This window comes from Accipiter gentilis, chromosome 3 (genome assembly GCF_929443795.1).
Source record: "Accipiter gentilis chromosome 3, bAccGen1.1, whole genome shotgun sequence".
In the NCBI taxonomy this organism is placed as follows: domain Eukaryota; kingdom Metazoa; phylum Chordata; class Aves; order Accipitriformes; family Accipitridae; genus Astur; species Astur gentilis.
The window spans coordinates 22,659,435-22,672,943 of NC_064882.1; the positions used below are offsets into that span (position 1 = coordinate 22,659,435).

The 13,509-nt window shown below is 35.8% G+C and overlaps 1 protein-coding gene across 2 annotated transcripts in view; it reads left to right on the forward strand.

Annotated features, from left to right (window-relative positions):
• PDS5A (PDS5 cohesin associated factor A) overlaps nucleotides 1-13,509 on the forward strand; it is an 84,599-nt gene that overhangs the window by 50,671 nt on the left and 20,419 nt on the right. For both annotated transcript variants that reach the window (XM_049793957.1, XM_049793964.1), the window contains exons 13-22: nucleotides 2,778-2,891; nucleotides 3,533-3,614; nucleotides 4,375-4,423; nucleotides 4,544-4,683; nucleotides 6,180-6,295; nucleotides 7,122-7,227; nucleotides 8,706-8,866; nucleotides 11,539-11,662; nucleotides 12,848-13,006; nucleotides 13,243-13,311. In XM_049793957.1, coding sequence (XP_049649914.1) covers nucleotides 2,778-2,891; nucleotides 3,533-3,614; nucleotides 4,375-4,423; nucleotides 4,544-4,683; nucleotides 6,180-6,295; nucleotides 7,122-7,227; nucleotides 8,706-8,866; nucleotides 11,539-11,662; nucleotides 12,848-13,006; nucleotides 13,243-13,311 — 1,120 coding nt within the window. The remainder of the gene's footprint in view (nucleotides 1-2,777; nucleotides 2,892-3,532; nucleotides 3,615-4,374; nucleotides 4,424-4,543; nucleotides 4,684-6,179; nucleotides 6,296-7,121; nucleotides 7,228-8,705; nucleotides 8,867-11,538; nucleotides 11,663-12,847; nucleotides 13,007-13,242; nucleotides 13,312-13,509) is intronic.

Below are 13,509 nucleotides of genomic sequence, written 5' to 3' on the forward strand. Positions count from 1 at the left end.
TCACTATTAATTCTTTGTCTTTCACAAGGAGAGCCAAACTATGAGATCACACAAAGATAGAATTTCAGCAGACTTGGAAATTTCTTTATAGTGTTTCTTAGCATCTTGTTTATGGAGTCTGCTACCTAGTATTGTTTTGTAATCTAAGTGAATAGTCTGAATGGGCTAATAGGCTCATTCAGTTGCCAGTTATGATAGTGAATTCTTACCACTGCAGTGGTGAATGCTCTCATTTTGTTCATCTGGCTGATCATAAGTGGGCCAGATTTACATATTTGATTAGTCACTGTCTTTTTTTTTTTTTTTTTAAGAAGATAGATATGGTTGTGAGATTGTACCCACAGAAATTACTGTGAAAGTCTGCTGAAGTAGAAGTATCAAACAGTAAAAAATTAGGAAATCTTCACATAGTTTATACAAAGCTAATTCTGCATATGTATATGCACCAAATATGATTTAATTTGCATTGAGAGGTTCATTTGTGTTTTTTTCTAGCTTGTTGATGTCTCACTGTTAGTACAGTACACAGATTTGATAGTGAGCACAGAATTAATCAAAGTTCCATAGTGAATAGGGCAGATGTTTCCAATATTCCTGCTCGCAGGAAATGCAGAACACTGTCAGGGAAATGAGGCAAGGAATTTTAAGGAAAGAATGTGTCATCAAAGCTGAGTTTCTTTTTCTGACATGATTTCTTCTGAAAGTCCGATTATGCCATTGAAACTGGTCTTTTCATGAGTAGGTATGGATTCTTTGCTCTTTGTTTTGTGGGTATCCACACTGAAAGATTGGTGGCTTGATTTTCAGTGTTCCTCTAGTTCAGTTGGGTACCCTGAATTTTAATTCAAATTCTACTAGTTTTTAAGGCTGACAATGAAGATCTTGCTCAGTCACACCATTGGGTTGGTTTCCCCATCTCAGAGTGGAGGAATAAATGCATTTCAATGTAACTGTGTCAGAATTATAAAGTTAGTACTTTCAGCACCTGAAGAGCTGTAGAAATGCTATGATCTTTTAAGACCAAGTCCATCTAATCCTTTAAACACACAAGCATAGATCAAAATTGGCCAGCTCTGGCCTATTTTCCTTCCATAATGAAGGAGGAGGATAAAAAGTAACAGGGAACAGCTTTCTGAGCCTTGTAGTATTTTCCATTGTGTGCATCGGACAACACTAGTTCTTTCAAAAGATAACAGGACAGTATCACACAGTATTCAGGCATGAAGAGGAGTAGAACAATTTTTTTCCACATGTCCTTAACTCTGTCACTTGATAATGTTTTTGATGTTACTTGACTATTGATGTGCATGTCTACTCAAGACTGAGAACTTTTAACCATAAGAACTGCTTATCACCTGTGTGCTCTTAGCTGCTTTGTTTTACAACAAATGCATAGGGAATGGAGTTAAATAACCACATCTTAAACACTGCCCTGTTACCCACTCCTGATATGCTAGTCAGTGACTTTCCTCGCAGGAGAAAAGTGTGTGCCAGAGGTATTCCCTATTTGTAAATCTTTACCCTAACTAACATGGACAAGGGAAGGCATGAATACCATTTGTATTAGCAGCTTTTCGAGAACATGTATCTGCAGAGACACAGGATAGAGCAATGTTCATAAATCAGTTAGATAACTGTGATGCCTCCAGTCTCCTAGTGTGTTAAACAGAGAGGGAGCCCCCTGAGATCTGAAGATCCTGTTCCCTGAACATTTTAGTTCTTGGAGTCATCAGTAGTAAAATGTGCATTTAAAGGGGAAAAGCCAAGTTTTCTTTAATACTAATGGGGTGCTTTGGGATAGTTGTATCCATATTCATGATCATCCTTTTATTCCTTTGCCTTGCCTATTGGAATTTTCTTTGAGCAGAAATAAGGTGTGTTTGACCTGTGCTGCCTTCTATGGTCTTTGTACAAGGCATTCTGAGGGTACTTACTAGGAATCATGGCGAAAAAGTTTGTAAATTCAAACACACAAAATATTTGTCCATAAATATCAAGTTGTATAGCTGAATATTGTGCACTGCTCTCATTGCTATGGATTAAATTAATGCCTGAATGTTCTTTTACTTGGTGGGGAGGGGCTATAATTAGATGAACTGCACAGTCATATTTTGTAGTCAAGTTTTGTATTTTATGTAAAACTTTAAATATGTATTATTGTTTTTTAAAAAAGAGATAATTGGAGAATGGTTTTGCTAGTCAAGTTTGATCTCACTTAGTTTTCATTTTGTGCCTTCTGTTGTTTTGTTGTCACTTTGTCTCCACCTTTTTAATGCTGACTTTTAGCTTCTGTATTAGAATAATAAGTAATTTCAAATATTTTGCTTTTTTCTCAAATACTAAAGTTTTATCTTAACCTTTCCCTTGAGGATACTTCAGATTTTTACTTTTCCTCCCCCTCAAGTTATATCTTGTATTCTTTCTCCTTTATTTGGGCTTTTTACTGTCTGTATTCGCATATGTATGGGAATGAACAAAGGGAGATTCTCAGAGCCTGAAGAAAAAGGAGGATTTGGATGATGACAAATAAAGAATTTACTCCCTCTTAGAGGTGAAAAAGAAAGAACATGGAAAAGCTCTCAAGAAGCAGTTCTTGCTTATCTTTCTATCAACAGTGAAAAGAGATCTTTACAGATGAGAAAAAGACCACCACTTTTTTTTTCTTCTCTGTCGAAAAATCTAGTTTCAATGACTTCTCATATTTCTTGTTCTTTCAGCTTGTCTGAAAGGTATTACCAGTTTCGGAAATGTAGTTTCTATCTCTTCTTTTCCTGCAGATTACTGGTAGAGAAAATCTTTGCTCAGTATCTTGTTCCACACAATTTGGAAACAGAAGAGCGAATGAAGTGCTTGTACTATTTGTATGCTAGCTTGGATCCAAACGCCGTCAAGTGAGTATAGTTTGTATTCAGCAAATACTTGCTTTCTCAGGCTTTTCCAACATCTATATCATCTTACTTGTATCATCAGGACTTAAATAAAAATATAAGTAATTGATGTTATTTGCAAGTAGTATTTCAAAACAGTTCCCTTTTATATACAAACTCTACATGTCCATTAGACAAAAAGGTACCTTGATATTTGAGAAGAGTGGTTTTGTCTATTCATTTTCATCCAATGAGAACAATGCAGAGTTAAAAAAGTGCAAGTAATGACTTCTAGATTTGCTCTATATTCAGGTCCATGATGAAGATATCTATAACTGAATTCTGGTTGATAGTGGCCTGGTTTTTATGTTGAAAATGTTATTTTCAAGATAATTTGGGTGGTTGTAAGACATACTGCTGCTGTCCTGCATATGTGAAATTGTTCCAAGTAGAATAATAAGAGAAGTGATGGTCTGTAAAAAAGAGAAAATCAGTTCCACCTTGCTTGGAACAGTTATTTTTAATACTTGGTAGGATTTGATTGTACCTAGCAGATGTCACACTTGTAAGATAAATAAATAAACAATCTTGTTTACTAATACATCCAGTATGTTCTTGTCATGAACGAATTGGTAAGCTTCTTTTCTTGGTTTTGGCTTTTGCAGAGCACTGAATGAGATGTGGAAGTGCCAGAACATGCTAAGGAGTCACGTACGAGAATTACTAGACTTGCATAAGCAGCCCACTGTACGGTTTTGAAAATACTAATACTAAATCCAATGGACCTGTTAGACTAATTTACTGCGGGTTTTTTAATACTATATTATTTGTTCAGTGTGGCTTTATTATTCTGTTGATTTCCATATGTAGACAATGTTCTATTCTTATTAAGTAAAGTTGCTTTCAGTAATGCTTAAAGGTATATGGCCTCCTTATGTTTACCATTATTTTATATTACTGGTCAATAACTTTGGAAAAAGTTTAAAAAAAATTCCAAGTTTTTTGTTTGCTTTTGACAGACTCTTTTGTTTCTCATATTTTGAGAATGGAATATATTGTAACATAAAGCAATGATTTGTTTGTTTGTTTGAAAAAAAAAGTTTTAAAGTATTTATACTGGAATTTTACTTATAAGCATATCTTCAAATTAGCGGAAACTTTAAATAGAAGGGCATTGCTTTGCGGTTTTGGTGTGGAGGTGGGCTTGCGGGAATTGTTTGTTTGGGGTTTTCTTTGAGGTCTTTTTCCAACAATGTGTTTTGATCTGTTATGTGAATTAGTGAATTTTTGAAGTTCCTTGACATTGCAAGAAGATTTTTCCCCTTTTTCTGTGTGTAGTAGCTGCTAATGATACTGTTATACTATTCTAGTGTTTACTCTTAAAACGAAACCGTAAGATTCCAGAGTAGATTGTAGTGCTGCAGAAGAGCTAACAAATCAGTTTAAAGGTATATTTTATAAAGGAGATATCAGTGATTTGTTTGTCTGTTTTTGCTCTTGTCCTCAGTCAGAAGCAAACAGTGCTGCCATGTTTGGAAAGCTGATGACCATAGCAAGTAAGTGTTAGTAAGTTCTATAAACTGTTGTTATGGATTTTCTGAAAATTGTATTTCTGTGAATCCTGGTATACTGAAGCGGCAAATTTGTCTTATGTTAAATTGTGTTTAATCATACAGAAAACCTTCCAGATCCTGGAAAAGCACAAGATTTTGTGAAGAAATTCAATCAGGTTCTGGGTGACGATGAGAAACTTCGGTCCCAGCTTGAACTGTTAATTAGCCCGACATGTTCTTGTAAACAGGCAGATGTCTGTGTGGTAAGGAAATGGAAAAGCAAACATCTATACCTTAAATATTTGTGCTTGAAACAGTTATTCAGAGTTAATAGTCTCTTTTGATACCTTAACATGATTTTTATATATTTACGATTTTCATAAAATACCGTTTTTGCTTAACCTGTAGAGATTATGGAAAATATAATTTATTATCATCATCTTGCTTCCTAAGAAAACATTAGCTTTGTTCTTCCTTGGGATTGTGAACATCAAGCATAAAGTCTAAAAGACTAATTTAATTTTTTTTAATATTTTATTTCAAGTGTCTCTTTTATGGTAAGGTTCCTAAACTGTCTTCTGACACTGCTGAAATTTCTTCTGAGTATCAGCAAGCCAAGTATTATACCATCTAGATATTATTAATTTATTTTTCTTCCTAGGATGTTGAGATCAGTCTCTCTTTCTCCACCCCCCCCACCCCCACCCCACACAGCACCCACCCCCCCCCCACCCCCCCCCCCACGCTTTTCCAGAGATTTACAGATTGTGCCAACAGAGATTTTTTTTTTTTTCCCCTTTATGGCCCCAAAATAAAGTAAGCAATTTCATTGATGGACATCACAACAGAGAACATCAATAAACAAACATAGATTTCTTGGGTTTTGTCTAGTGGCTCTGAAACTGTGCAGGGAAGGGAATGGAATGACCTTCAGAACTATGTCCTAACCACTTGATATAGAGAGTATGTCTCCTTCTAAACTAGTAAATTTTGCACTTTGGGAATGCAGTGATGCAATTTCAAGAGGAAGGTTTCTTCCCTCTTCCTGAAGATAATTTAGCATAACAGATGGAACAATTTCCTAGTTTGTAGGATCTGCAGCATCCAACCCTTTAGAAGGAAGGTCAAGAAGTCATTTCTTTGAGAAATTTTTAGACTTCTGTTCAAAAAATATCATCTTATCCCCCTTCTGCTAGGTTTGCAGCTGAATTTAATGTTCTTGACATTTGGGGCATTCAGAGGGGAAAACAGATTTTTGGATCTAAAACATCATAGGCAAGTACATAGGGTCTGAACATCTGTTGTAGCCAAGGTAGTGTAGTGCTTCTGCACATCTGCAGTAGTGTAGCTTTTAGTGCAATTTTTTCATTGTTGCTTATGAAATCTCACACGGGGTTACCTACAGATTTATTAATTACTCTTGTCAACATAGATACTTAAATGCTGTCTACATTGCACTTGGCTCTGCCGTGATTCTGTTTTGGATCTGGCCTGCAATTCCTTAAGAAACTCTGAAGAACTCTCACTAGAAACCTAAATTCATCTTACATTTAAATAGTTTAGTGAAGTATGTCTGCTTTCAATATAATGAGATAAAGATAGATTTGGAGATAACAACAGCACCCCTTAAAATATATGTTTCACTGATTATATAGGCAATCTCTGTGGTTAAAAGAAGTGGCTATATTTAGCTCATTCAGCATGCTTAAGAAGTAAGTAAAACGAGTATAATTCTTGTTTGTATCTAACATTCTTATAGAGAGAGATAGCCCGGAAACTTGCAAATCCTAAGCAGCCAACAAATCCTTTTCTGGAAATGGTCAAATTTCTTTTGGAAAGAATTGCCCCTGTACATATTGACTCAGAAGCCATTAGGTAAGTTTGAAAGATCATGCTAACTCATGAATGATGATAAAGATGATTTAAATGACACACACGTACATGGGGGGGGGGGGGGGGGGGAGGAGGATTTTCTTGGAATTTAGATTAGTCTATCCTGGCAGTAAATATGCTTTTTTTTTTTTTATTTTATTTTATTTTATGTAGATGTCTTCATTTCCAGCAGCCTAGAGAATGCAAATTTTTTTTTTTTTAAATACTTCTTTGCAGTGCTGCCTGCAAATGATTTAAAAAATATAGTAGTTGTTCCTGGTGAAACTGCTATTTGTGGGACTTAAGGTGAAAATGATGATCATAATTTTCACATAGTTAACTGCAACACCGTCTTCTGTACAGCAGTTGAATTAATTAGCTGTTGTGGGATCGTGTAAGAGAATGTTTGGATTTCTTTTGAGACTTGTCTGGCAACCTAATTACATTCTGAAACTCATGCAACTATGTGTTGAATGCTGCCAATGAGGGGGGAGGGGGGGGGGGTTGTGTTTTGGGGTTTTTTTTTCCTAAAGAATTAATTTTGCAGAAAGCTAAGTTAGAAGGAGAAGCAATAATGGAATGGTTTGATTTAAAAAAAAAACCACACAAAACCAAACAAAAAAGCACCAAAAAAAACCCAAACCCCCAAAACAAAACCCCCCAAAATAAAGACAAAAAACCAAACACCACAACACCTCTCCCTGCCAATGGACTATTGCATTCCCTTTATATATTGTCAAAAACAAGTAATCTTGCTGATATCTCCAGCCTTTAACATTGTACATTGTCACATTCATTTGCTTTTTTCTTTTTGTGTCTCTTACTTCAGTGCACTAGTAAAACTAATGAATAAATCAATAGAGGGGACAGCTGATGATGAAGAGGAGGGTGTAAGTCCTGATACTGCTATTCGTGCAGGACTTGAACTTCTCAAGGTAATCTACATTAATGCAGCTATAGTTTGTAATGGAAGCAACAAAAGTGGTATGACTAACGAATTAATGTTAGCATGGTTTTAATAGTTATTATTTAGATAATTACTTTTTTAATGTATGAAGTGTTTGGTTATTAATACTCACTTGAGAAAAGAATAATGAAAGAGATGGTTTTTTTGAAGAAGTATGTTTTGAAAAGGGTGCCAAGAGTTGAAATACGCATGTTAAAGCAGAAATTGGTTTCTGCTTAGGGAAGTCATATAGAAGAAGGTGCAGAGGTAAAGTGAGAGGAAGAGAAATGGGGAAATTAGGAGAGGCATGTTCTTTGGGGCCTGTATGGTGCTGGAAGGAAAGAAAGCAATAAATTCAAGAGCCAGGTTCTGTAGAGAAAAAAAAGGGGGGGACAGGGGAACTTGTGTTCTCAGTGGTGATGAGAAATGGCTGGGGGAGAAAGAAGGATTTGAAATATCTGGAAAATGTCTGTAATGGATTTGGCAGTTCACTAATAAGACTTTATTTTCAATATGTTACAAAGGGCAGTATAAAATATAGGAGGGCGTGGAGGGGAAGGTTACATAATTAAAGTGAGACTTTTCAGAAGTGTGAATGAGCGAGGTGGAATTTATGGAAGCATATCACACCAAATCTTGTAATGGCAACCATGGTGGAAACAGTTATACAGAAGTATGCAAGGAATTAATGTCTGTTTGCTAATGTAGCTCAGAAAAGAAATCTGCCAAGGTTGAAGATTTTGTTGCTGTGAGGTGGATATCTTTGAGAATATTATTTCATACATTGATGCTCATGCAAGCAGGCAACTCTAATCAAAGAAACCAAGATAAGATAAATCCAAAGAAAACACAAAATACATGCAACTTCTCATTGTTCTGCCTACCTTATGTTACCTGGACTTTACTATACTTAACATAGTTTTGCTTTTGTTCTTTGTTGTCCTGCCTTGAATCTCCGCACGCTTCATTAATTATTTGACATTTCTCCTATTTAACAGAATGTGTTGTATTTCATTAGCTTTAGATTAGAAGGACAGTAATCTACATTTTGTTTGCAGAGATCTTAACCTTCTTGATTTCTTTTGTGCTCAGGGACTATAGATTCTGGAGAAATTAAGATATCAGTTCAGTTAAGTTGGAAAAAAAGTGTTCTTAAGTATATTGGAGTATAAATGAATATGCTTGAATAAGTGTTCATTTTAATAAATATGTTTACATATTCAACTAATGTACTATCTTATAAAATATTTGGAGGAGGGGAGGACCTGAAGAACAAAGCATAGATGAATTTATTTGAAAGTGCCTGTATCACTTTCTCCAAAATGCAGTTATTGAATGTAATAATCTCATATGAACATGTAATAGCATTTTATGTTGTTGGTAATGCTCATAAACAGCCATAATTTGTTTTTCTGATGATTTGTTTACCATGAATAAATACACCTTTGTTTTAATGTGTATCTACAGGTTCTGTCCTTTACACATCCTACCTCGTTCCACTCTGCAGAGACCTATGAGTCTCTGCTGCAGTGCCTCAGGATGGAAGATGATAAGGTAGCTGAGGCAGCCATACAGATTTTCAGAAACACGGGTCACAAAATAGAAACAGACTTGCCACAGATAAGATCGTGAGTGTATTTCATTACATGCTGCTTTTCATACCTGGAATTCTGCCCTTTGATAGTTTATTCAATATGTTGCCCCTAAAATTACTTTATAGTCTTGTAAATATGAACAGCTTCTCTTCCATCATTTTGTATTTTTTCACTACCTTTCTATCTCTTCATTTTTAAATTCTATGTTCTCACAATTTTTGTGTATTTATTGAAGATGTTAGGTACTTCTTAAAAATCTTCTTATAACAGACACATTAAAAACAGCGCGTAGCATGTTTCCCGGGTTACAAAATAAGCAACAGCAAAAATACGGTGAAGATGTAATTCCTTGGCGTCATTTCTACTCGTATCTGTCCTTCATGCAAGTTTTCTATCTTTGTAAGGAACAAAAATATAATCTCTGATGGTTAACAGCTCTGTTTGTTATGAAACAAGTTGGGAAACAAGATCCAAAAGCGGACATGAATTTCTAACAAAGAATAATTGGCTGTCTATAAGTCATCATTATGCAATTCATGCTTTAACTGCTGATTAAAGCTGCATAATCTACTAGGTATTCACAGGCTATTTAAAACCTTGTGGGTAACATCTAAAACCTTAAAATTAGCCTGTTAGTAACTAATCCAGATTATAAAGCACGGGTTTCAAGTTCTCATATATTGAAATAGCATCTCGGATATTACCATGCTAAAATGCATACCAAGGTACACCTTAAGTTCTCAGTGAATTGAAGACATAACCTCAGCGATTCTTATGGATTTGAATCAGATTTGGGGCAAAAGAAAAATGTCACAAGCTCACATATGAGGTGCCTTTTAAGACATTTGTAGGGGTGAAAAGAAGGAAAAGCCCAGCAATCCCCATTGTCAGTACAGTCCCAATTGTCTACAGCTCTCTACTGGAGTTTAGTCAAGAGTCTGCATTCCTGGGGTATATCGTCTTCTGTCAAAGGAGCTGGTATTGCTGCCGTTACTTTTGGCTTCATGCCGTAGCCAGGTATTGCTGAAGTATAGTCCGGACAGTCTCAAAAATACAACTGTCAAAATGGAGGTCTTAGCCCTTGGCATGGTTTGCAAGCAAGTCAGGTTAACGTTCTGAAAGCCAAAACAAGGTCACTGTTTACACTGACACAAAGAAAAAGAAGTCTGAGGACAAGTAGATGTTCCAGATCTCATATATTCAGAAATCTTTTTCATAAATGAAAGATTTGATATAATCAGCAAGATAGTTTGTTTCAAGTGACCTGGTTTTTGCTTGGTTTTTTTGTTTGTTTGTTTGTTTTTAAAACCACTTGTGTGAGCAGGCTGCCTGCTGTCCTTTGAAGTAGTGTTCACCAGCAGTAGCCCAAGTTCTTCCTCGTGTGGAAAATGAATAGGTTTGTGCACCAGTTAATGGACAAGGACTGCAATATGACTCGAGTCTGATGGAAGCATTGGTCATGCTCAAAGAGAGCCTGTGGGCCATGTGTAAACCTGTAGATGTAAACAAGTAAAGAGGCATGTAAACATGTCAGGTTTCACCTTTTGCAGATTTATGTGAGTTGGGGTGTGATGTGGTATGGTTTGCAACTGATACACTGATGCTTGGCTAAGGCTCTTTAACATGCATGTACTTAGACTATGAAAACTGTAGGTTAGGCACTGAAGCTTATTTTAACTGAAGGTTTTACTGAATTCTTTGCTATTTTGGTTCTCATTTAATCCAATTTGTGGAATCTTACTTTAGGATACTGTTAAGATTTTTCTAGGGGTCTTTGGTTTGGGGTTTTGTGTGGTTTTTAAGGAAAACGTTTGAGACTTCATTCCTTCAACCCTGCAAGCTCTTCTTCCACCTCTTGTTGCTAATTTTGATTATGTACAATGTGTCAGTGAAGGCTGGGTGCAAAATAATCTGTGTGCTGAATACTGTATAGTTACTGAGCCTTTCGAGAAAGCAAGGAGGGTTTTTTAGATGTTTCTGTGTCAGATGCTTTCTAGGCAATTTTATTTTCTTGTGTCAGTTGCTGGGTGAGTTGCATGGTAAACCTCATGAGTTAGTTTCTCAGACAATGACCTCTCAGGGGACAGGCCTGCCTTCTAGCACTCTCTCAGGAGTGGAACCAAACAGTCTGACCAACCTCGACCTGGTCTCAGGAGTGGCTTCTGCCCTGCTCTTTCCTTTGGTGGCCTCTGATCAGGAGACAGATTTCAGGGGATTCAAATGCAAAAGCTCATAATAAAGCAGTTGTTCACCTGAGTATACATTGCCATTAAAGACCAAAGTTAAAGCAGTAAAGGCCTATAAACACACATGTTTAATGGTTATTCCTACCTTTCATGAATTTTCCTTAGCCTTGTCACTTCCAAGCTTGGATAACAAGCCCAGGAGTTTACCCTAGCTGAACCTGTCAGGTTCCCCCCCCATGCTCCTTATATTTGGCTTCCTAAACAGCCTTATTTTCTTTCATGTTTGATATTCCCCTGTGGGCTTTTTTTCTGCGTAAATGTGTACAGTCAGATGTTCAACAAGTATTACTAAATACAATTCCATCCTGCTTTTCACTTTATGATTATGATCTTTTCCTGAAAAGACTTCAAAGGAATGCTTGATTTGTAAGACGGTGAGGATAGATTTGTATAGGTGAAGAGCTTTATTTTTTGTAGATTGCGAATTATATTTTGAAGTATTTTGTTTAATGTTCACAGAACACTAATTCCCATTTTGCATCAGAAAGCAAAAAGAGGCACTCCTCATCAGGCAAAACAAGCTGTTCACTGTATACATGCCATATTTTCAAATAAAGAAGTGCAACTTGCACAGATCTTTGAGGTATGTCTTGCTTTTTTGTTTTTAAGATTTTTTTCTGTTGTTGTTAATTGACACTAGTAATTAACATTAATTCGTACTGTTTATTAACAGATAACAATATATGAAGTCAGGAAGCCTACAGGTGCATGGTAGTCGAGATAAGTCATTAATTTTACAATAGCAAATTATTAATTTTTGTGTCCTACAATCACAATTTTGTAATACTCTGATGTCTGATAGATAAGGTATTCCTTATTGTCTACATGGGAAAAATTAGGGGAAAATAAACTAAATATGCTGGAATGATCCACACTAAAGCCCATGAGAACACGCTTAGCAGATGCTAAATGAGAGATAACATCCTCTACTTTCAAACTGTATTAAATTACCATGCTTTAAGGTCTTTGTACACACAGCACTTCCTCACTGAGGAAGTTAGTGCTGAATAACTACATGACTATAAGCTCAGACATTAGCTTACTGCTCACTTACTGCTTGCTTAGACAAGTTGTAAAGCAAAAGGTCACCTTATACAGAGCAGAGAGGTTATTACTTTTCACTGTAATCTCTTAAATAATAACATTATTAATCTGTACTTGTAAAATATTTTAAGTTCTTAATCTTGCCTGTCGTTGAACCTATGCATAATTCAGAAGTGTGAGAAGCTTCGAATTAAGCTTACAGAGTTGATCTCTGCTTAGACTTCTGTGAGAGTGCACATTCTCTCCCTAATACCTGAATATGACACGAGGGTGCTGGGTGATACAGCAGCGCAGAATTATCCTGATGACTGTTACCTGGAAGGGAAATACTGATCACTAATAGAGAAGTCCCTGGTGGTTTCCGAGGTTTTCTTACCTGCTATTGTTTTCTGCCATTTGCAGTTACAGTTCAGGTTTTCACAACTCCTGAATAGAAATGAGTCAGAGTTCTTACCATGTCTTCAGGTTTGAATGTGTTTCACCATTAAAACAGGAAGAGAATATAAAATTTGTTTTGCCCTTATCTCATGTGGGATTTTTGGTTACTCTGTTAATTAAGAAATAACATTCTTTCTCCATTTTGATTTGATAACTTTATTAATTCTTATGGAAAAGCTGTGAAAGCAATCCAGCAGTAAAATAAATGATTTCTAGGCATGCTAGCTTACTTATCTATAGTTCATTTTTTTTTTTTTTTTTTTTTTTTTTTTTACTACTTCCTCAGCCTCTAAGTAGAAGTTTGAATGCTGATGTACCAGAACAACTTATAACTCCATTAGTCTCATTGGGTCATATTTCTATGTTGGCTCCAGACCAGTTTGCTTCTCCAATGAAATCTGTTGTTGCAAATTTCATTGTGAAAGATCTGCTAATGAATGACAGGGTAAGATTTTCTTTTTTTGGTAAGTTCTGTTTGCCTGTTATTAACTCTGTGGGGAATAAAGCTTTTTTGTTCAATGAGTCAATAAAAGAACGTTCTATAAATGGCTAGTACAGTGATAATTGCATTATAGAAGATCTTTGTATGAAGAAAGTTTAGTCCATGACTTTTTCCCATTTTTACTTCTGCATTTTCTGTGTGGATGGAACCAGTTCTTAAACTTAAATGAATGTCTGTAGTCAACAGGTGAGAAAAATGGAAAATTGTGGTCTCCAGATGAAGAAGTTTCTCCAGAAGTACTAGCAAAGGTGAATAATCTGCTGCCAGTAATAATGTGTATATTTGAGACTAAAAATTCACTTTTTTCCAAGTTGTTCAACAGAGAGTATTAGAATATATTTGTCTCCTTAGAATATGCAGTGTTCTAGAGTTTTTTGTGGATTATACACCCAGTTACAGAACTGGTAGAAACTATGCATTTTGGTGTCTTCACTTATCAATATTAA